Here is a 20,305-nt window from a genome sequence, read left to right as displayed (position 1 = left end):
ATTTAAGGATAGGAGTTTAGGGGAGAATTTCCATAGAATATTCATTAGGTTTTCCAGATGTAACCTTGTAGGGTCACAGTCTCCACTGATTGGTCGGTGACAGGGAAGGGGGGTCATTAGTTACTGCAGCTGGTCCTGGCCTCGCCCACCTGGTTTTGTGGCTTTTCTGGGCCTGGAGCTGAAGTAACAGGCCTGGATATTATTTCTAGGGAGGAGAGGTCAGAGGTGTCAAAATTGCACGACCAGGGGGTCTGTCTGACTCAGTTTACCCTCTACTTGCCAAGGAATTTTCCTAGCTTCTTACTCATCTGCCTCGTGCCTACAAGAGGTACCCGGAGCACCCAGCAACCAAGTTGGGAGTTGTGTTCCCAGCTCCCCGGCATAGCTTCCCTACAAGAGGTGCCACCTCTCAGGAGCGACTGCAGGCATTTCCACCATTCCAGAGGGGGCAGTGCCCAGGCAACAGGGGGGCCAGACCCCAGAAGCTGAAGCAGCACACAGCTGGATAGCCTAAGCTCATGCCCCAGGCTAGCTTCAGCTCTCTGGGAGGTCAGGGATGTGTCTCTTTTGGATACCTTGAGAAGATGCCCCTGGGGAGAGGGCCACCTGGCTGTCTGGAGACCCAGCACACGTGACAGGACCCAAGTGACAGGGCCCAAGTGAGTTCTAGGCCTGGACCCTCCCCACCCACATGGCTTCGGGGCTTTCATAAGTGGCCAGGGGCTTCCTACTGCTGCCTCTCCCAGGGACTTTGGTCCCAACCCTCTCTTCTGGGCCTCAGTGTCCCTACTTACACAATGAGAAGGACGGGAACACAGGAGAGGTTATGCAAACTCCTTGAGTGACAGCACGGGGGGTGGGACTGGGCGGCTTCTCTCTGGAGTCTAGAACACAGGGTTCTGGTCTTAGTTCCCCACCCTTGGCTCTTCCCTCACATTCACCACCTCCCTCCAAAGGACTTGACAACTCCCGCCCACCCGCCCTTACTCCCCAGGGGCCCTCCTTCAGTGCCCACACACCTCCCTACAGGGAAAGTGAGTACTAGAGATGAAACATCTCTGGCAGAAGATCCCAGAGACTGGAATCCTGGGATTGCAAATACAGCCTCGCCTAGAATGCAGAAAAGCCTGCGCTCCTGCTCCCTGTCACTACCAGACCCAATAAGCAGAGACAGGGATTGAATCTTTACTGGCGCTTTATTCAGTGGGTCAATGATCTGAGAAGACGGTGGGTTCGTACCCTAACAGACTGTCTTAAGTTCCATTATAAACGGACCCTTTTTATAAGAAGAAGAAAAGTGTAGTAGGCAAGGGGTTTGGAATTCAGGGGAAAAGTTAATCAGATAAAAGCTGTAGCATTTTTTTTCTGTGTCCTGGGCAGTGGTCATCTCTGTGGAGAACAATGACTCAGAGACCGTCTTGATTGCCTGCAGGCCTCCAGAGGCACAAAGGCAGAACTGCTTATGGTCTCCTGGAGTCAAGGTGGGTCATACCTCCAGTTCCTGAAACAACAGTTTTTCACGTACATTGATTACTAAGCGTATTAGCTATTGCTCGAAACTAAGATTTTTCCTTCTTTTGAGTCCCCCATCAGCCTTACCCACTTTGAAGCTCAGTCCCTTTCCAGAGCCTCGCCCTGGCCACCCAGCTCTGGGGCAAGGCTGGGATCCATCCGTCAGAGCCGCTGCCTTGGGACATCCGGCTCCTCCTCTAGTGCCAGAAGTCTGGTGGCTTGGGCCCCCCTCCCCACCAAGTTCTAGGCTGGGTGGCTAAGAATGTGTTAATGGGGCAGGTTGGGCCCTGCTGGCCCACACGGACACCTGTGGACTTTGAGAGGGGACCCAGCAAGGGGCAGGGGCGGGGCGTTGGTGCTAAACTCGAGAAGGGCGGGGCCAGGCTCTGGGAGTGAGCTGGCAGCACCTCCCAGCTACTGCTGCGCAGCCAGCTGCAAACACAGGCCACACAATGAAGCCGCTCCTCCTGCCGTGGGCCCTGCTGCTGCTGGCGGCAGCCCCCGGCCCAGGGTCCTGGCCTGCAGCAGGTAGGTCCTCACCCTGCCCTTCTGTCTCCCTGTCTGTCCATCTGTCTGTTGCAGCCAGGCCAGGGGCAGACACCCCTCTGGCCATCTGACCATCTGTCGGGCCAGCTGTGGCTGTACTGGGGGCTGTGGGAAGAAATTGGGATCCAGGGTCAAGGGGCCACCTAGCTGGTTGGGGTGGGGTTTCTGGGCAGAGATCCCCCTAAACCTGCTAGAAGCCGGGAGGTATTGGCTGCCTGGGAGGGAAGCGGCTAGGCAGTGGCAGACTCAAAAGAGCCCTTGGCCTGTACCCCAAACCCTGATGGAGGGTATGCTTGCCCATGGAGGAAATCCCAGTCCCATTGGCCCCCTGTCTGGCCAGAGGCAGGATGTGGCCTTGTCAGGGTGGAGCCGAACCCCAGAAAGTCTAGCAGAAGAGCCACACTTCAGAGCAAGAACTCTGCTCCCCCAACCCACTATGGGGCAAGGCCAAAGGTCACAGTCTTCCCTGTCTCCTACGGTCCCTATCTCCCTAACAGGGAAGTGCCACCACCCTCCTGCCACTTAACTCACTGGCATCACAAAGCCCCCTCCCCCACCTCCTTGAGCCATCACATCCTCAGTCAATAAATATTTATTGATGCTCTTGAGTGCCCAGATGGGTGAGGTGGAGCCACCAGGATGGCTCAGGCCCGGGCCTGGCCCTGACTGGTTCCCTTTAGGCGATGTCAGGGAAGGGCCAGGTGGCACCTGTGATCCCAGCCTCAGTGCCTGCACCCCACCCTAGTCTCCACCCTCCATCCTGCCCAACCCTGCCTGCTCAAGGGACCAATTCCCTGCAATGTGGCCCTGCCATGAGTCCCTACAGCTGGAGGAAAGGCCTGGGACCTCAGTCCACAGCCCCCTGCCAGACCACTCCCCTGTCCTGGCCATGCTGGACCTTCTGCTGGAAATGCCCTCTCCCCTAAGAGGAGGAACATACCCCTTGCCTTCTCCTCAGAGGGTGGGGCTCCCTTTGGGGCCACAATCAGTGAGTCAGCACTGCCCTGCAGAGATGGGCCAGCTCAGCTCAAACACCTGTCCCTACCTGGCCTTCAGTGAGACTCGTAATAGCTACATATTTAGACCCCATACATGTGAGCCCTGGAGTCCTCTTCCAGGCTGCGGGTCCTCTTCCAGGCTGTGGGTCCACAGATTCTCAGGTAGTGGAGATAGGTCCCCGGGCCATGTCAGGGCTCAGGCATCTGTGGCCATCTGAGGATGCTATCAGCTGCAGACTTGGAGGCTGAGGGTTCCTCCTGACACTGCAGAGTTGTATGTCTGGAGGTACGTCCCTTCTCTCCTCTCATTCTAGCTAGTCATTCAGGGGAACTGCTAGATGAACTACACTAAGAATGACCCAGCCCACAGGCCCTCGGGTTTGCACGTGTCCACGTGGTGGTCAGTACAATCCCTGGCCTCACTGTCTGGGTGTGCTTCTCTCTAATAAGTTCTGGGAAACAGACATGGGGAGACCAGCCTGGCGCCCACTGGGGACAGGCGCTGAGGGCCCTCTTCTGCAGGTGCCCAGGAGAGCTGCTCCCAACGCTGTGGGGACCTGGGCGGGCTGTGCTCTTGCCATCCGACCTGCTCCGGTCTGGGGAACTGCTGCTCAGACTTGCGGGACTTCTGCCTGGAGATCAAACCCTACTCAGGCTCCATGATGGGTGGCAAGGACTTCGTGGTGCAGCACCTCCGCTGGCCGAGCCGCACCAACAACGTGATCTGCAGGTGGGAGCCCGAGGGGCCGTGCATGCTGGGGGCCCAGACCCCCCCAGCTGGTTGGGTGGAGCCCTGAGGACCAAAGACAGGGAGAGCTGGCTGAATGGGCTCCCCAGCAATGTCAGGGGCCCAGGCCTTGGAGAAGGTCAGCCCCCCACCCCTTGCCCAGCTTCTCCTGCCACCTCTACCCTCCACAGGTTTAAGGACAGTATCCAGACCCTGGGCCACGTGGACTCCCTCGGACGTGTGCACTGTGTGTCGCCCTTGCTATATGAGACCGGCCGCATCCCCTTCACTATCTCCATGGACAATGGCCGCTCCTTCCCTCGCTCAGGCACCTGGCTGGCTGGTGAGCCCCACCTTGCTGGTCCAGGCCTGGGCACCAGGCTCTACTCTCTCTAGGCCCTGGCACCCCATGGGGACTTTCCCCAGCAATAATCTATGCACATCTGGCCCACTCACCAGGTCCTGCCACTCTGGCTGAACCAGTCCATTGAGAGGCCCGCCCAACCACAGGGGTTTCGATTACTGCAGCTCCTTTTCCCGCTCTGTGGTATCTAGACAGGAGTCTTAGCCCAGAGGGAGAGGGGGCTGCAGGGGTCCCCCAGCAAGTGGGAGAGCACCTGCCTCCTCAGCTGGGCCGAGCAGTGGGGGACAGGGACCTGCTCTCCCAGCCTCTGTCCTTTCCCACCACCATGAGGGTCTGGAGGACATCATGGCTCCAATGGGACTGTCATACTTTGTCTTGGGGAGGCCCCCACAGCTGTCAGAGCTCCAAGGCCCCCTCTCTTAGACCCTCTGAGTCCCAGGTCTTCCCTCACCTTACCTCTCCCTGCCCAGTGCACCCCAGCAAAGTGTCGGAGACAGAGAAGAGCCAGCTGATGAATGAGACCCGCTGGCAGTACTATGGCACTGCTGGTACCAGTGGTAATCTGTCCGTGACCTGGAACTCCTCGGCTCTGCCAACCAAGTTTGTCACCATCGAGCTGTGGGGCTACGAGGAGACAGGTGAGGCCCTCTGCAGGCTGCCTCTGCGGGACATGGCTGGACCAGACGCTTCGGGCGTACAGAGATGAGACAAAGGGCATGCCAGCGGGGAAGTCCCGGAGTGGGGAGACTCCTGGGGCATTAGAGTGAGGGAAGTACAAGGAAGGGGGGTTGGCAAGGACGTGAGGGGCAGTGGAGAACCATGCAGGGAGGCTGGGGCCCCTCAAGAAGGACGTATGGATGGGTGCTTGGCCCCTGGGTACAAGGTTTGTCCTGGAAACAGAAAAGTCTTGCTTTCTTCCTCCTCCTCTTCCTCCCTGAGTCCCTGGATGGCTAGCGTGGCCCTGGGCCTGGCCTCAAGCAGGGACAGTGACCCTGGAGTGTAGGGGGAGCAGGTGGTGCTGGTCACTCGAGCCAGAGTCCTTATGGGAGCAACAGAGAAGGTCCTCTTATGGGGCCCATCTGTCCACCTAGCAGACTTCTCTGAGCACCCCAGACTGGCACCTGCACCTTCTCTGCCCCTGGGTCCTCGGATAAGCTGCAGGGCTGACTGGCATCTTCTTTCCCTCAGGGAAGCCGTACTCAGATGAATGGATGGCAAAGTGGTCATTTCTATACCCCCTGGCCACAAACATCACCAACTCTGGCTCCTTCACCTTCACTCCAAAACCCGCGCCTCAGAACTACCAGAGATGGGAAGTAGGTGCACTTAGAATCATGGACAGCAAACACTACAACGGGAAGAAGTAAGGATCGTGCAGGGGCCCGGGCAGGGGGTCGGGGGTCTGCTGTCCACCATGCCTGACGGGGAAGCCAGGGGATGAGGCAGGGAAGCCAGGGGCGGAGGCGGGGAAGGCAGGCCTTATTGTGCACGCGTCCCCACAGGGATGTGCAAGCACTCTGGAGCAACGAGCACGCGCTGGCCTGGCACCTGGGTGATGACTTCCTCGCAGACCCTGTTGCCTGGGCCCGCAATCAGTGCCTGGCCTGGGAGCAGCTGGAGGACCAACTGCCCGACTTCCTGACGGAACTGCCCGACTGCCCCTGCACCCTGGCCCAGGCCCGGGCTGACTCTGGCCGCTTCCATGTGAGTCCCTGCCCAGGTCAGGGCCCAGGAACAAGCAAGGGTGCAAGTGTGGCCCCCACCATGGCCACAGCTGCACCTACCCAGAACAGCACAAGAGGAGGCAGATAGAGGCCTCTGGGAGGGGAGACTGGGGTCTGAGGGCCCTTGGGAGGCAGGGAGGTGGGAACAGAGAGCCTGACACTGGGGCAGGTGACCGAAGCCTGCTGCTCTGCAGACGGACTACGGCTGTGACATCGAGCATGGCAGCGTGTGCACCTACCACCCTGGGGCCGTGCACTGTGTGCGCTCTGTGCAAGCCAGGTGAGACCCCAGGTGGTGGCTGGGACATGGGCGGGGCCTGAGGGCAGGGCCCCCGACGCCGGGCCTGACCTGTCTGTACCCCCAGCCCCCGGTTTGGCTCAGGCCAGCAGTGCTGCTACATGGCAGACGGCACGCAGCTCCTGACAGCCGACTCCACCAGCGGCAGCACCCCTGACCGCGGCCACGACTGGGGCGCACCCCCATTCCGCACACCACCCCGTGTGCCCGGCCTCTCCCACTGGCTCTATGATGTCATCAGCTTCTACCACTGTTGCCTCTGGGCGCCCGAGTGCTCCCGCTACATGAGTCGGCGGCCCTCCAGTGACTGCCGCAAGTACCGGCCGCCTCGCCTGGGTGAGTGCCGGCCAGAGTGGGGGCGGGGGGCCCTGGGCAGGGCCAGGCCAGTCCAGGGCAGCTCACCTGATTCCCCACTCTCCCCAGCCTCTGCTTTCGGGGACCCCCACTTTGTCACCTTCGATGGTGCCAACTTCACATTCAACGGGCGCGGCGAATATGTGCTGTTGGAATCGGTGCTGACCAATCTGAAGGTGCAGGCTCGGGCCCAGCCCAGGGCAACGGCCGAGGGTAAGGCCAGGCCCCGAGGGCGTGGGATGGCTCAGGGTCACCCAGGTGGGGGGCTGGAGCCGAGTGGACCCCATTCTGCACCCACAACCCTAGGTGCACAGTACCAAGGCACAGGGCTGACTGCCGTAGCCGTCCAGGAGGGCAACTCTGATGTTGTGGAGGTCCGGCTGGCCAACAGGATGGGGGTCCTGCAGGTGCTGCTGAACCAGGAGGTGCTCACCTTTGCCGAGCAAAGCTGGATGGACCTGAAGGGTGAGTGGGACCGCCGGCCAGATGAGGTTGGAGAGCTGCCCTCACTCCCTTCCCTTCCACCAGGGCCTCCACCCCTCTTACTGGCCCTGGAAGGAGGCAGAGGCTTCCCAGAGCCTGCTGCAGAGCAGCGGTGGGCCCCTCTCCACCACACCCCACTGTGGAGGGGCCTGGCGTAGCGGACGTGTGCCCGTGGCTGTCTGCGGGCAGACATGGTTCTAGGCCCCAGACAGCAAAGTCCAGCCTGGAGAACCTGCTCTGATCTTGAGCCTGCTCACCCATGGAGCCACGAGACACACCCTAGTCAGAGCCTTGAGAAGCCAGGACGGGGGTCGGGGTGTGTGTGAGGGGTGGGATGAGTCCTCACTGGAACCCAGAGGAGCTGGGAGCTGTGGTGCTTCAGGGAAGCAGCCTGAGGGTTAAGGAGCAGAAGCTCCCTGCCCAGCCCCCTTCCCTCGGTGGTCTGCCTCGGGAAACTGAATGAATAAAAAGACTCCCAGGTGGAGTGGGCGGGGACCTGAGACGGGCCTATCAGCACTGAGAATGCAGGGACCCCTTGAAAGGGCAGAGGCTGCTGCCTGCCAGTCAAGGATCAAGGGCCATCAGGCATGGCCTTGGCACAGGGGACATTCTCTCTGGATCAACACGGGGCCTGGCACCAGAGCGGGCCTGGAGTGGTGGAGTGTCACAGTCCTGGGGACACCCTTCCCTTCCCCTGAAGCCCAAGGGTGCAGGCTCACCCATCCAGGGGCTCTGGGGTCACCACGCAGTGCCCATGGGAGGTGACCCTTACCCTAACTTCACTGTGCCCAGGCATGTTCCTGTCCGTGGCTGCTGGGGACAGCGTAACAATCATGTTGTCATCGGGGGCTGGCCTGGAGGTCAGCGTCCAGGGTCCCTTCCTGAGTGTGACCATCCTGCTGCCTGAGAAGTTCTTTACCCACACGCAAGGCCTCCTCGGGACTCTCAATGACAACCCTGCAGATGACTTCACCCTGCGCAGCGGGGTGTTCCTGCCCCCAACGGCAAGTTCCCGGGAGCTGTTCCAGTTTGGGGCTGACTGTGAGTGACCATAAGAGCCATGCTGGAGGAAGGGACATGGCGGCGGGGGAGGGGGGGTAGTCAGTGCCGTGAGGGGGCGGCCTCAGGCTCTCTTCCACAGCCAGACCTGCTGCGTGTCTCCCCAGGGGCCGTGGAGAACGCCTCCTCCCTGCTCACCTATGACTCTTGGTTCCTGGTCAAAAACTTCCTGTACGAGCCCAAGCATGATCCCACCTTCCTACCCCTCTTCCCCGAGGACACCACCCCCAGCCCCGGCCAGGACAACGAGGCAGCCAAATTATGTGGGGACAGCTATTTCTGCAGCTTTGACGTTGCAGCCACCGGGAGCCTGAGCGTGGGCAATGCCACACGGGTGGCCCACCAGCTACACCAACATCGTGTGCAGAGTCTGAAGCCTGGTGAGGGTGGCAGGGGGCGCTGGTGAGGGGGCAGGCACCTTGCACTGGGACAGGGTCCCCAAGGCAGGTGGCTGCAGAAGGCAGCCAGCAGCTTAAGGTTGCCATCTGCACCCTGTCCCCTACCTCAGTGGTGTCCTGTGGCTGGCTGGCCCCACCCTCCAATGGGCTGAAGGACAACATCAAGTACCTCGTGGGCTCCACTGTCTACTTCCATTGCAACAACGGCTACAGCCTGGAAGGGGCGGAGAGCAGCGTCTGCCAGGCTGATGGCACCTGGTCCGGACTCACCCCAACATGCCGGCCAGGTGAGATTGCCTGCAGCACTTGTCCTTGGCCCCCTGCTGCCCAGTTTCACCTGGTCCCGCCCACCTGCTTGCCCTGCCCATATGCCTCACCCCAGTCCCCACACCACCCCCACTCCACGCCCTGGGCTGCCCTCACCTCCCACCCTCTCTCCAGGACGGAGCCACACTGTGCTGCTGAGCATCATCTTTGGAGGCCTGGCACTGGTGGCACTGGTCTCACTGGTCTATGTGCTGCTGCGACGCAGGAAAAACAACAGGTGAGACCCCACCCACACGAACCCAGGGTCCTGCCCCTCCACAGCTGCCCAGACCCTGGGCCCCGGGGGTGCCGGTGGGACCACCGCGCCTGCTGCAGACCGCCTCTCTGTTGCAGGGCCCCGTGGACTTCACAGCCCTGAGGGGAGCTCTCTCAGCCGACGCAGTGCACCGGGTCCCTCGGGGACCAGAGACCAACCTTGAGGAGAAAGCCCCAAACTCCCAAGGACAGGCACCCCAGTACTTCAATCCCCGAATCCTTAGCACCTGGACCTGGACACCTGATAACTGAGCCTGTGGACTCGAGGCCCAGTACCCTGCTGTGTCACCATAGACCCAGACCCCGACCTCTAACTGTACACTTCTCAAGGCGCCGGTCCCCAAGTGCTCGCACCTCTAATTCTCCAGACTCAAGAGTCCGTGCCCTTGAACTCTAACCCCTGTCTCCCCTGCCCTATTACTCCAGCATCTGATGCCCAATTGCCGATACCTCGGATCTGGTGTCTCATACCCATGCCCCTGACCCCTGATATACTGAGACCTGGTGCCATAACTCTGGAGGCCCAGCACCCAGCTGCCTTGATTCCCAGACCCTGGGCCCAGCCGAGACTGCAGGTGCGCCCACTCCAGGGCATGGAGAGGCCATAGGACCCCCAAGCAAAGCTACCCTCTGAGCTCCAAGCTTGTCATTCTTGGGAATGTCACTTGAAACACTTCTCCCTGCCTTACAAAGAGAAAACAAGCCCGTGGTGCTCCTCCCTGTGTCCTGATGCTCATGCTATGCCTCGAGAAAGTTCCACAGTTGCCCTTTGGGGTCCAGAGCAACCTGGGTCTGGGTCCATCATCCACTGCCAGGTTACCTGGGACAGGTCTCTTCTTGGCTTCTGTCTCCCTCTGAGAAGTGGGATTGAGAAGTGACCACTTAGTGGGCTAGGGAGGAAGGGCTTGGTATTTGGGATGCTACATTAGGTGCCCAGGAGGTGAGATGGAGCCAGCATGCCCTTCCCCAGTGCCAGCATCTCCCCCTTCATCCTGCAGAAACCTGGCTCTGGGCCCCCATCCTGCCCAGGCACTTCCCTGAAGCAGGTGGCATGCCCAAGTCCTCCAACTGGGGTCCATGTTCTGGGTCCCTGGGCCCTCCACCCAGGAGTGTCCAGAAGCTAAGTACGGAGCACGGGCCTCCTGCCACTGCTGCCTGTCTGAGCCCCTACCCCTCTTCCAGGGCCAGGCATGGAAACAGACGAGGAGCTGGCTTGAGGGCAATTGGAGCCCAAAGTTTGCCTTTGTAACCAGGGGGTTTAATGGGGGTCATGGGAGGGCCGGGACAGGGTTGGGTTTGCATTGTAGGTGTCAGGCAGAGAAAGCACTGAGGAAGGTGGGACTGCAGGTTGGTGCTCCCTGGACCAGGCAGGCAGCTCAGTCAGAGAGGGCGGGGGCGAGGTGGGTAGTGTGCCCACAGGATGAAGAGCCCTGGGCGGGAGGGGATGAGCGGAGGCCCTCTTCACTATGGCCTGCAGCACCAAGAGTAGCCACATGGGGGAAGCAGAGGGTAAGAACAGCGAGCAAAGGTGGAAGCTGCAACGGGACCCGCCAGGCCAGGGGCTGGGCAGTCAGCCCCAACCCTGCAGCTGAGCTAGCAAGCTGTGGTCACAACCTCGGCCAAGGTTCGTGCAGGCCCCCCTCTGCATCTCCTCTCAGCTGGAGGGCTTCAAGTCACCCCCAGTCTCAGGAGCTCAAGTCTCAGAGGTTGCCCAGGTCACCCCTAGGCCGTCCATGGAGCTGGCACTGACCACCAGGCCTCGGAGCCCCGACCTCCCCACCCCCTCAGCCTCCTCTTTGGTGGAGGGTTCCAGGCAGATGTGGGGGCTGGATGGCAGGGGCAGGTCTTGTCTGCAGGGTTTCTGGAAGTGGGTGAGTAGGCACGATGGGCACATTTGAAGGAACAGAGGTGAGACAGGGGTTTGGGGGACTCCCAGGGATGGTGCCCGGAAGACTAAAGGAAGGAAGATGAGCCCAGACCCCCGCTTCTCCCCATCTCTGTCTTCCAGCTCAGGACAGGGTGGGGCACAGGGAGAGCCCCTTGGCTGCTGGGCAGGTACTTTCCTCTCCAGATGAGGTAAGGTAGGACTGGCCTTCCACCGACCTGAGTTTCCCGTGCATCCCTCTGCTGAGCCAGTCCAGCTGGGCACTTGTCAGTGGCCAAAAGGTCAGTTTCATGGTCAAGGCAGCCTGGACACGTGGGAGCAGACACATAAGAGCCTAGGAGGTTTGGGGCGGTTTCACAGCTCCCATAACAAGCCTCAAGGGACCAGTGGAGTTCTCAGAGATGGAATTGCAGGGCAAAGGCTCAGGAGGAAGCACAGCTGAGTCTGAGGAACAGGGGTGGCAACCGAGGGTCCTCCCCCTCAGGCCCTGGCATTCAGGCATTCAACCTAAGAGTAAAGCATGGCTTCCCTTAGCCCTCTAGTCCCACCCTGTGCCTCTTGGACAGACCCTGGAGCTCTTCTTGCCCCTCCCCAGCCAGAGAAGAGGTGCCTGTCTGTGGCCCTGGCCAGACATCGGGCGCTTTCTGAGCCAGGGGCAGGCCGGGCTGGGAAGCCCCAACACCTGGCAGGGTTTCCCCAGGGGCCCTGAGGGAGTCAGGGGGTTCTGTTGGGGCCTGTGTGAAGGCAGAACGTCCCAGAACCCAGCGCAGACTTCCCGGAGACATCAAAGGCAGAGACTCCAACCTCAAGGAGGTGGTCTCCCTGGTGCAACCTGTGGGAATCATGACATCAAAACCCAGTGGCAAGTGGGGGACTTGTACCAGGCAGGGTTTGGGGGACAGAGATTCAGGGACTTGGAAACGTAGGGGCTGGGAAGTTAAAGGGAGCTGGTGAGACAGCCACTGGATCCCAGCAGCACCCCTGGGCTGAAGGACAAAAGAGGAAGGTGCTACCCAGCCAGGCTCAGGTCCCACACAGGCCCATGGGGACCCAGCAGGAGCCATGGAAGCAGTAGCCCCACCACAGATGCCCCACAAGCCTCAGATGGGGGGAAGTGCCCCTCCTCTTCCTGTCTCTAGCCTCCCTCTAGAGAATCCTGTTGGCTGTTCACAGTGGGGGCCGCTGACACAGAGGTGCGGGACCCCTCCTAAGCCAGGCTGGCTTCTTCTGCAAGTCCCTGGATGGCGGAGTGGCCATGGGGCTCAGGGCCCAGCGCTGCCCATGGAAGAGAGGTAGTCAGGGCAGTGCAATGAGGGCGTGGGAGCTAAAGGGGTGCTTCCTGGAGGAGCCCAGCTCCAGCTGAACTTCAAAAGATAAAAACTGTTAGGCAGCCCTGGCTGGTGTGGCTCAGTGGATTGAGTGCCGGCCTGCGAACCAAAGGGTTGCTGGCTCAGTTCAGTTCCCAGTCAGGACACATGCCTGGGTTGTGGGCCAGGTCCCCGGTTGGGGGAACGCAAGAGGCAACCACACATTGATTTCTCTCTCTCTCTCTTTCTCCCTCCCTTCCCCTCTCTCTAAAAATAAATAAAAAAATTAAAAAAAAAAAAAACTTAGGGAAATGGGGTTGAGTAGATGCCTGCAGCTGTTCAGGAGCTCACAAGCCCACACTGCCCAAACTCCTCTTCTGGGGGGCACACCGGACTACATCTCCCAGCCTCCCTTGCAGTTAGGGTAGTCATGTGACTGTGTTCTAACCAGTGCAATGGGACCAGAACTGGTCAGGCACTTCCAGGCCTGGCTGGAACCCCACCCTCACCCCCCGCCCCAAACAGCCCTCCAACCTCTTTCCCCTGCTGCGGGCAATGCGATTTGGGAAGCTGTGTCAACCTGGGTCCTCAACCCTGAACTGGCTACCCATCCAGTACTACAGAGACAAGAAATAAATCTCTCATGACTAAAGCCATAATGCATTTTGGGGTCTATTTGTTACAGCATTTGGCTCTAACTGTACGCCAGAGTCAGAGAAGCAAAAAGATGGCCTTACATTTTTCATTAGTATTGAAAATACTGTGTGTGTAAGGTTTTTAAAAATTCAAACAGATACACCAATGTTCATAGCAGCATTATTTACAATAACCAAAAGGTGGAAGCCACCCAAGTGTCTATTCATGGATGGATGGATAAACAATGTGTGGTCCATCCATACAACAGAATATTGTTCAGCCTTAAGAGGAAGGAATTTCTGACACATGCTATAATGTGGATAAACCTTGAGGTCATTGTGCTAAGTGAAACAAGTCAGTCACAAAAGGACCAATACTGTACGGTTCCACATATGCGAGGTATCTAGGGCAGTCAGATTCACAGAGATAGAATGGGGGGTTGCCAATGACTTGGAGAAGGGGAATGGGAAGTTACTGCTTAATGGGAACAGAGTTTAGGTTTTGCAAGATGGAAAAGTTCTGGAGCTGGGTGGTGGTGATGGTTGCTCAACAATGTGAATGTGCTGAATGCCACTGAACTGCACTGTTAACAATGGTTAAGATGATAAATGTTATGTATTTTACAATTAAAACTAAACAATAAATTGAAACAAGACAATGCACTTAATGCCCAGTCTGTGGACATTAAGCTGTGCTCAGTCTTTTGCTTCAAACTCTATTGTGCTTTGAAAATAAGTTCAAGTTTACCTGTAGGAGAAATTCAAAGAATTGGCTGGTTAAACAGCACATGCGCTTCCTTCCTAGAGTTGCACCAATTGACACTCAGCACCAACCTACGAGAGCTTGATCTCCCACGCCCTTGTCAGGGTAAGGAGCCTTCAAATATTTTGCCAGGTAGATAAAACATGGGGTTGGGCCTGTGCCAATTTGGCTAGACTGAATGAAATTACCAGAATTCCCTCCCTGTGTGCTTTGGGTTAGGAGGGGCCACAAGAGAGGTTCCCATGCAGGATTGGGGGGGTGGGGTGGAAGTGAATCTGCAGTCTTTTTTGTAGCTCACAGTCCTTGTGGCGTGGCTGCTGACCCAGCTGGTCTGCAGGGACAGAGGTCAGGCCTGTAACTGCTCCACCTGCCACCACCCCACCAACCCCCTCCACCTTCAGATTCCCACACTCCTGGGCCAGGTGTGTGATGAAGGGTTACAGCTTCTGCACGAAATCTTGTTGCCCTTGGCAACAAGAAGAGACATGTGTTTCAGACTATTGTTTTGGGCTCCAGCCCAAACTTGGGGTTCCAACCAGCTCTGGATCCTTCCCTCCACTTCACATCCATCTTCTCTCCTGACTCCCTGCCACGTGGACCCCAAGTTCTAGTGTCAGAGCAAAGACAATAGCGTCAACTAGCTCCTAGATTGGCGGTCCTAGTTCTCAGATTGAACCTGTACTAATACAGTTGTGGTATCTCTGACACCTCTTTAGTATAAGTTGTGAGAATGTAACTTGGTTTAGTCATTATGAAAACAGTATAGAGAGTTCTCAAAAAATTAAATATAGAATTACCATATAATACAGCAATCCCACTTCTGGGTGTTTATCCAAAGGAAATAAAAATAGTATATCAAAAAGATATCTGCATTCCCATGTTTATTACAGTGTTATTCATGATAGTTAAGATATGGAAATAATCTAAATGCCTTCAATGGATAGAGAAGATACGGTTTATATATACACTAGAAATTATTTTCTCCTCCATGATAAAAAAGTATATCTTGCCACCTGCAAAAATATGGATGGACCTGGGGCCATTATGCTAAGGGAGATAAGTCACAGAGAAAGAAAAATACTCTATGATCTCATTTACATGTGGAATCTAAAAGAGCCAAACTCATAGAAACAGAGAGGGCAATGGTGGCTACTGGGGGCTGGAGGGGTGGAGGGAAAGGGGGGCTATTGCTCAAAGAATACAAACTTCTGGCAATAAAAATGTTTTAAAATAAAAATAAATATAGCATAAGTTGTATGCCTGAAAGCACATGCCTCAGGATACAGTTCCATGAATTAATCCAAAGCAAACACAATCAGTTAACCACCACCCAGTACTAATCCCGTCTCACTGCACACCGTTTTCTGTCAGTCACTCTCCCCTTCCTCCTTCCTGTTCAATCGCTAATTTCTCACACCCAAGATTAGTTTTGCCAGATTGTGTACTTCACATAGATGGACCTGTAGAGTCAATGCTCTCTTGTGTCTAGCTTCTTGATGTTTCCATATGAATTTTAGAATCAGCTTGCCAATTTCCACACACACACACACAAAAAAACTTGTTAAGATTTTGATTAGGATTGCATTGAATCTATAGATGAATATGGGGAGAACTGGCATCTTCACGGTATTATGCCTTCTAGTCCATGAACATAGTATAACTCTCCATTTACTTAGGTCTTCTTCAAATTCTTTCAGTCATATTTCGTAGTGTTCAGTGTAGAGGTCTTGCTTACCTTTGTTATTTTAACTTCTGGGCTTTGATATTTTTTCTTTTTTCCTATTCTAAGTGACCTCAATTCAAAAAGGTATGAAAACCAGAAAAGCTGGTGTTCATGCCGCCTGTCACTACCAGACCCAATAAGCAGAGACAGGGATTGAATCATGATGGGCACTTTATTCAGACGGTTGGCGATCTGAGAAGACAGTGGGTTTGTACCCTAACAGACTATCTTAAATTCCATTATAAACGGACCTTTTTTATAAGGAGAAGAAAAGTGTAGGTTAGAGGTTTGGAATTCAGGGGAAAAGTTAATCAGATAAAAGCTGCCGCATTCCTTCATCTGTGCCCTGGGTGGTGGTCATCTCTCCCTGGAGAACAATGACTCAGATACCATCTTCATCACTTTCAGGCCTCCTGCGGCACAGAGGTGTAACTACTTATGGTCTCCTGGAGTCAAGGCGGGTCATGCCTTCAGTTACTGAACAAGTCTTTTTACATACATTGATTACTAAGCTTATTAGCTGTTACCTAAAACTAAAATTTTCCCAACATTTGAGTCCCCCATCAGTATTTTCTGTTTGTGGATAGTATGTAGATTATCATTGATTTTTGTATATTTTCTTTGACTTCAATGATCTTGATAGATTTACCTATTTCTACAAATAACAATAGTTGTATGTCCTCCTTTCCAATAGCTACACCTTTTATTGTTCTCACCTTACTGCACTGGGAATGACTTTCCTTACACTATTGAAAGGAAATCATCAAAGCTGATGTTTTCCTTATCTCAAAAGGAACTGGTCTCCATCTGGAAAAGGGAGGTTTTTTATATTTTACCATGAAATATGACCTTTACCATAGGGTTTTGTGGCCACAACTTACCAGAATAAATAAGTTTCTTTCCATTTTAATTACTGAGAATTTTTAAAAATTTTTATTGAACTTATTGGGTTGTCATTGAGGCAGGATAGTAAGAAGCTAGGAAAAGTCCTTGGTAAATGGAATGGGGAAACTGAGACAGCTGATTCAAACCAGCCTCATCCAGCACCTGACTCACCTGCCCCTCCTCCCTGGCAGGGCCACTCCCTTCATCATTAAGCCCTCAGGACAATGAGATTCTGTTCAGCATCAAATAATCCTCGGAACAAAGTTTCAGGTCTGTTGACCAGAGACAACTTCTGATCAAACTAGAGATAACATCTAGGCCTCAGAAGTGTCTCAGCTCCAGGCCCAGAAAAGCAGCAAAACCAGATGAAGGATGCCACGCCTGGCAACGGGACAAGGTGCAATGGCCAATGACCTCCTACCCTAGTGCCAACCAATCTGTAGAGACCATGACTCTTACCCTATATGCTCATTTTGGTGAATCAGCATGTTAAAGGCACACCTGGAAAGTGGATGAATATTCTATTAAGATCCTCCGCTGAAAAGTCCCCTAAAATTCCTGCCTTTAGAAAATCCCTGAAAACCCTAAGACAGAGGACCCAGTGCACGGCCTCTCTCTGGAGCACACTTGTGCCTCCTGTCTTCAGGAGTGTATCTCTGCTCTCTTTCACCTGAGCTCTAAGGGTCCCTACGAGACTTGCATCCGGGGGAGCAGTAGGCAGTGGCAGCTCGTCCTGGGTAACCGCCTGAACCTGTCCCCAAGAGCCCTTCCTTTTCCTCTGTAACTTGTTTCCTGAGTGCTCATAGCCCAGCTGCCTCACTTCTGCCTCTGTGATTTTATTTCTAAAAGCCCAAGGCAGCTGTCTGAGCGGCTCACTTCATCTTTCTTTTAGTGCACTTTTGTTTTGCTTGCTAAATGAACTTCCTCTTCTGCTAGAGGTTTTAGCTCTGAGGATCTTTTAAAATTGATTTAAGAGAGAGAGGAGATGGGGGAAGGCAGGAGAGAGAGAGAGAGAGAGAGAGAGAGAGAGAGAGAGAGAGAGAGAGAGAGAGAAACACCAATTTGTTGTTCCACTGATTCATGCATCATTGGTTGATTCTTGGATGTGACCTGACTGAGAACCAAATCTGCAACCTCCTTTTGCCTCGTAGCATCAGAGAGAGCAAAATGGGTCACCAGCAGCTCTACTGGAGCCATCTGAGGAACCTGGGCCAGCGCTCTTGTCCTTGCCGCCTCTGCTCAAACCAGCGCAGCCTCCATATGGCCCACCAGTGTTTCCGTCAGCACACAGAGGACACAGGCTTCCTTAAGCTGGACTAAGGGAACTTCCGTGAATGGGGCATTTGCCACATCTAACTTACTGCAGGATGGCTAGCTCTTCGTACATAGAATAAAATTTAGAAGTTAAATTATGAGAGTTTCAATGTGAATGGGATAGGCACGTGATTGTAGAACTTTCCTTTTTAAAAATTTCTATTCTCAGTGGACTCAGCTTTAATATTGTGGTGTATTTCTTCCTGGTTATATAAAGTATTCGCGCTTCACTCTGGTAAAAACCAAAAAAATAAAAAAATAAAAACAACAACAACAAAAAACCCTGCAACCTTGTGTATTGAGATGACACTCTGACCAGCTTACCTACCTGGCCAGGGCCTGTAGGGGATTTTTATAGTATGAGCCCAAACTGATGACATATGCCAGGAAGCAAAATCTCAAATGCTCCAGAAGTACGTTTTATAGCTTTTTTATACATTAGAATTTAAGGAGGATAAGGAAGATTACATGAAGGTGGAAAAAAACAAGGTGAGGATTAGATTACAGAACAGTTAACAAAATTACATGCTCTCTTGAGTGTGGTTACAATTTATTTCAAAGATCCCTTAACCTGGAGGCATAGAAGCAGTGGATAAAGCTTGTTTAAGGCAAAGACAAACCTTTTACTAAAGACCTTACATACTCTGAGCATAACTACTCACCATGAACTGCCCAGCTAAGGACTTATGATCAGACCACCCTGGTAGGTTACTTTCCATAGAATCCTTTTTTTTTCTTGGTTCACATTTCCCCATTTTGTTCATAAATCAAGTAATAGGATGCATCGATGATCACCCTTTTGGTGGGATAGTATGGTTGTTACCAGATAGTAACTGGGCCTGGAGTGGGTCTCCCTCGGGCCAGCCTGAAGTGTGTGGGTTCTTGACTTTGTGCAGGAAAGATTTCACATCATGAGACTAGGTGATTTTGGAAGTAAGTTTATTAAAGTCGGGGACAGTGAAACAATGAAGGGCTCAGGATAGAAGAAGCTGTAGGAGAGCCTAGGTGGGGCTGCTTTGGCTCTTTAGAAGTCAGAGAAAAGGGAGCCTTGGAGACAGGTGCAGGGGTTTAGCCTGGGACAAGCTGCTGCTGCCTTTTGCTCACCTGGTTGCAAATCTTGTGAGGACTCTTAGAAATTAGGAAATGTACACCTGAGAGGGAAGAAAGGTGTGGGCATGCTCCCAGGAAGGAGAGCACACCAAGTTCTTGGCTCTGAATTCTTTCTTTGCCAAAATCAAGAACCAAGAGATGACATTGCCGTTAACAACAGTGGTTATTACATAGGTTTCAAGTGTACCATTTTATAATACATCATCTGTATATTATATTGTGTGTTCACCACCCAAAGTCAGTCACCTTCCACTGAGAGCTTTTGAATTCTGTGTCTGTTAGGTTGTCTAACTCCTCATCTGTGAGGTTGGCTATCTCCTCATCGCTTAGTTCTTCCAATGGAACCTTGGTTCATACCCTCTTTGGGGCCATGCTTCTCTGTCTCCTCATTCTGCCAGGCTCCTGTGTTTGCCTCTGTGTCTTAGCTAGAGCTGTCGCACCTGTTACGTTGTAACGGACAGAGCCTTAGGTATTTATCGGTACAGGGCGACCCGTTTCACCACATTGTGGCGCTGTATGTGGGGGAGGGGTCCAAGAGGGAACAATGCTGCCTGTCTACCACTCGCCCCTTTTCCAGGCACCTATCCCACTTCTGCACCGAACTGGCGCCCTCCAGCTGCTGCCCTGGCCATTGTTCCCAGAATGGGTGTGTCTGTGGCCTGTGGGGGCTCTTTAAACAAGCAGACTCTGTTGAGAGACTGGCAGTTTCTTCCTCTGCCCCAACCCCCACTAGTCTGCACAGTCGGAAGCAATGAGGCTTGATTTTCCCCGGTGCTGGGACCGTGAGCTGCTAGGTCCGGTGAGGAGCTGGAAATGCTCCCCAGGTGTCCCTCCTGACTTTTAAACGTTTGACTGTGCTTTCTGCCGGCCCGCCGCTGCTGCCGACGCTGCTGCCACCACACTGCGTCCTCTCCACTCCAGTTCCACCCCTCCTACCTGTCTGATTGAGTATTTCTTCTTCATATCTTTGTTTGCTGGACTTCCATGCAGTTTGATTTTCTGGAACTTCTGGTTGTTCCTAGTTTTGAGGTAGTTGTATTCCTTGTTAGTTGTGGAGGGTGAGATGCAGTGTGTCTGTCTACGCCTCCATCTTGGCCCTGGAAATCCACTGAGAGCTTTTATTGTGAGTAAAAGTTAGGAAATTTTATTGAGTGCTTTTCTGGGCCCTGGATGTGTAACTTGCTTGGTTAGAGCATCATCCCAATATGCCGAGGTTTCAGGTTTGATCCCTGATCAGGACATATATAAGAATCAACAAATGAATGCACCAATCAATGGAATGATAAATCAATGTCTCTCTCTCTTCCTGCTCTTTCCCCTCTCTTTCTAAAATCAATAAGTAAAAAAATTCAAATGCTTTTCTGTATTTACTGAGATGGTCAATGATTTTTCTTCTTTATTCTGTTAGTGTATTGACATGGTGAATTACTTTGCTTGATTTTCAAATGGTCATTCAATCTTGCATTCACAGAAGAAACCCAAATTGGTGGTGAAGAATTTTCTTTTTTATATATCCCATTTGATTTGCTTATATTTTATTTCAGAATTTTCATTTCTGTGCATAAATGAAATCACCCCTTACTGTTCCTTTATAAAATATCTTTGTTGAGTTTTCTTCTCAAGATTATGCTGGTCTCA

General features: G+C 53.8%; 1 protein-coding gene and 1 pseudogene across 2 annotated transcripts; both read left to right on the top strand.

Moving 5' to 3' along the window:
- Positions 1–1,909: 1,909 nt before the first annotated feature.
- Positions 1,910–9,692, top strand: SUSD2 (sushi domain containing 2). The gene is made up of 15 exons (XM_090257784.1): positions 1,910–2,040; positions 3,579–3,786; positions 3,975–4,126; positions 4,618–4,785; positions 5,336–5,510; positions 5,650–5,851; positions 6,066–6,151; positions 6,237–6,505; positions 6,593–6,729; positions 6,796–6,988; positions 7,799–8,047; positions 8,173–8,445; positions 8,574–8,750; positions 8,905–9,007; positions 9,124–9,692. The coding sequence occupies exons 1-15, from the start codon at positions 1,965–1,967 to the stop codon at positions 9,146–9,148; spliced, it is 2,493 nt and encodes an 830-aa protein (XP_090113910.1). The 5' UTR covers positions 1,910–1,964; the 3' UTR covers positions 9,149–9,692.
- Positions 9,693–12,043: 2,351 nt separating this feature from the next.
- On the top strand, positions 12,044–17,677 carry LOC149997121 (small ribosomal subunit protein uS14 pseudogene; annotated as a pseudogene). The gene is made up of 2 exons (XR_016507258.1): positions 12,044–13,740; positions 17,395–17,677. The product of XR_016507258.1 is annotated as a small ribosomal subunit protein uS14 pseudogene (transcript).
- The last annotated feature ends 2,628 nt before the right edge of the window (positions 17,678–20,305 follow it).

The sequence above is a fragment of the Furipterus horrens genome, unplaced genomic scaffold (assembly GCF_987537825.1).
Source record: "Furipterus horrens unplaced genomic scaffold, mFurHor1.1.pri manual_scaffold_11, whole genome shotgun sequence".
NCBI lineage: Eukaryota > Metazoa > Chordata > Mammalia > Chiroptera > Furipteridae > Furipterus > Furipterus horrens.
The sequence above is the reverse complement of the archived record's forward strand: the minus strand, read 5'-3'. Positions and strand labels throughout refer to the sequence as shown.

Excerpts from the sequence above, each read along its gene's own strand:
- SUSD2 (XM_090257784.1), top strand. The coding sequence starts at position 1,965 with ATGAAGCCGCTCCTCCTGCCGTGGGCCCTGCTGCTGCTGGCGGCAGCC. Across the intron at positions 4,786-5,335 it reads GTGGGGCTACGAGGAGACAG|GGAAGCCGTACTCAGATGAA; the intron begins GTGAGGCCCTCT and ends TCTTTCCCTCAG. Across the intron at positions 5,852-6,065 it reads CTGACTCTGGCCGCTTCCAT|ACGGACTACGGCTGTGACAT; the intron begins GTGAGTCCCTGC and ends GCTGCTCTGCAG.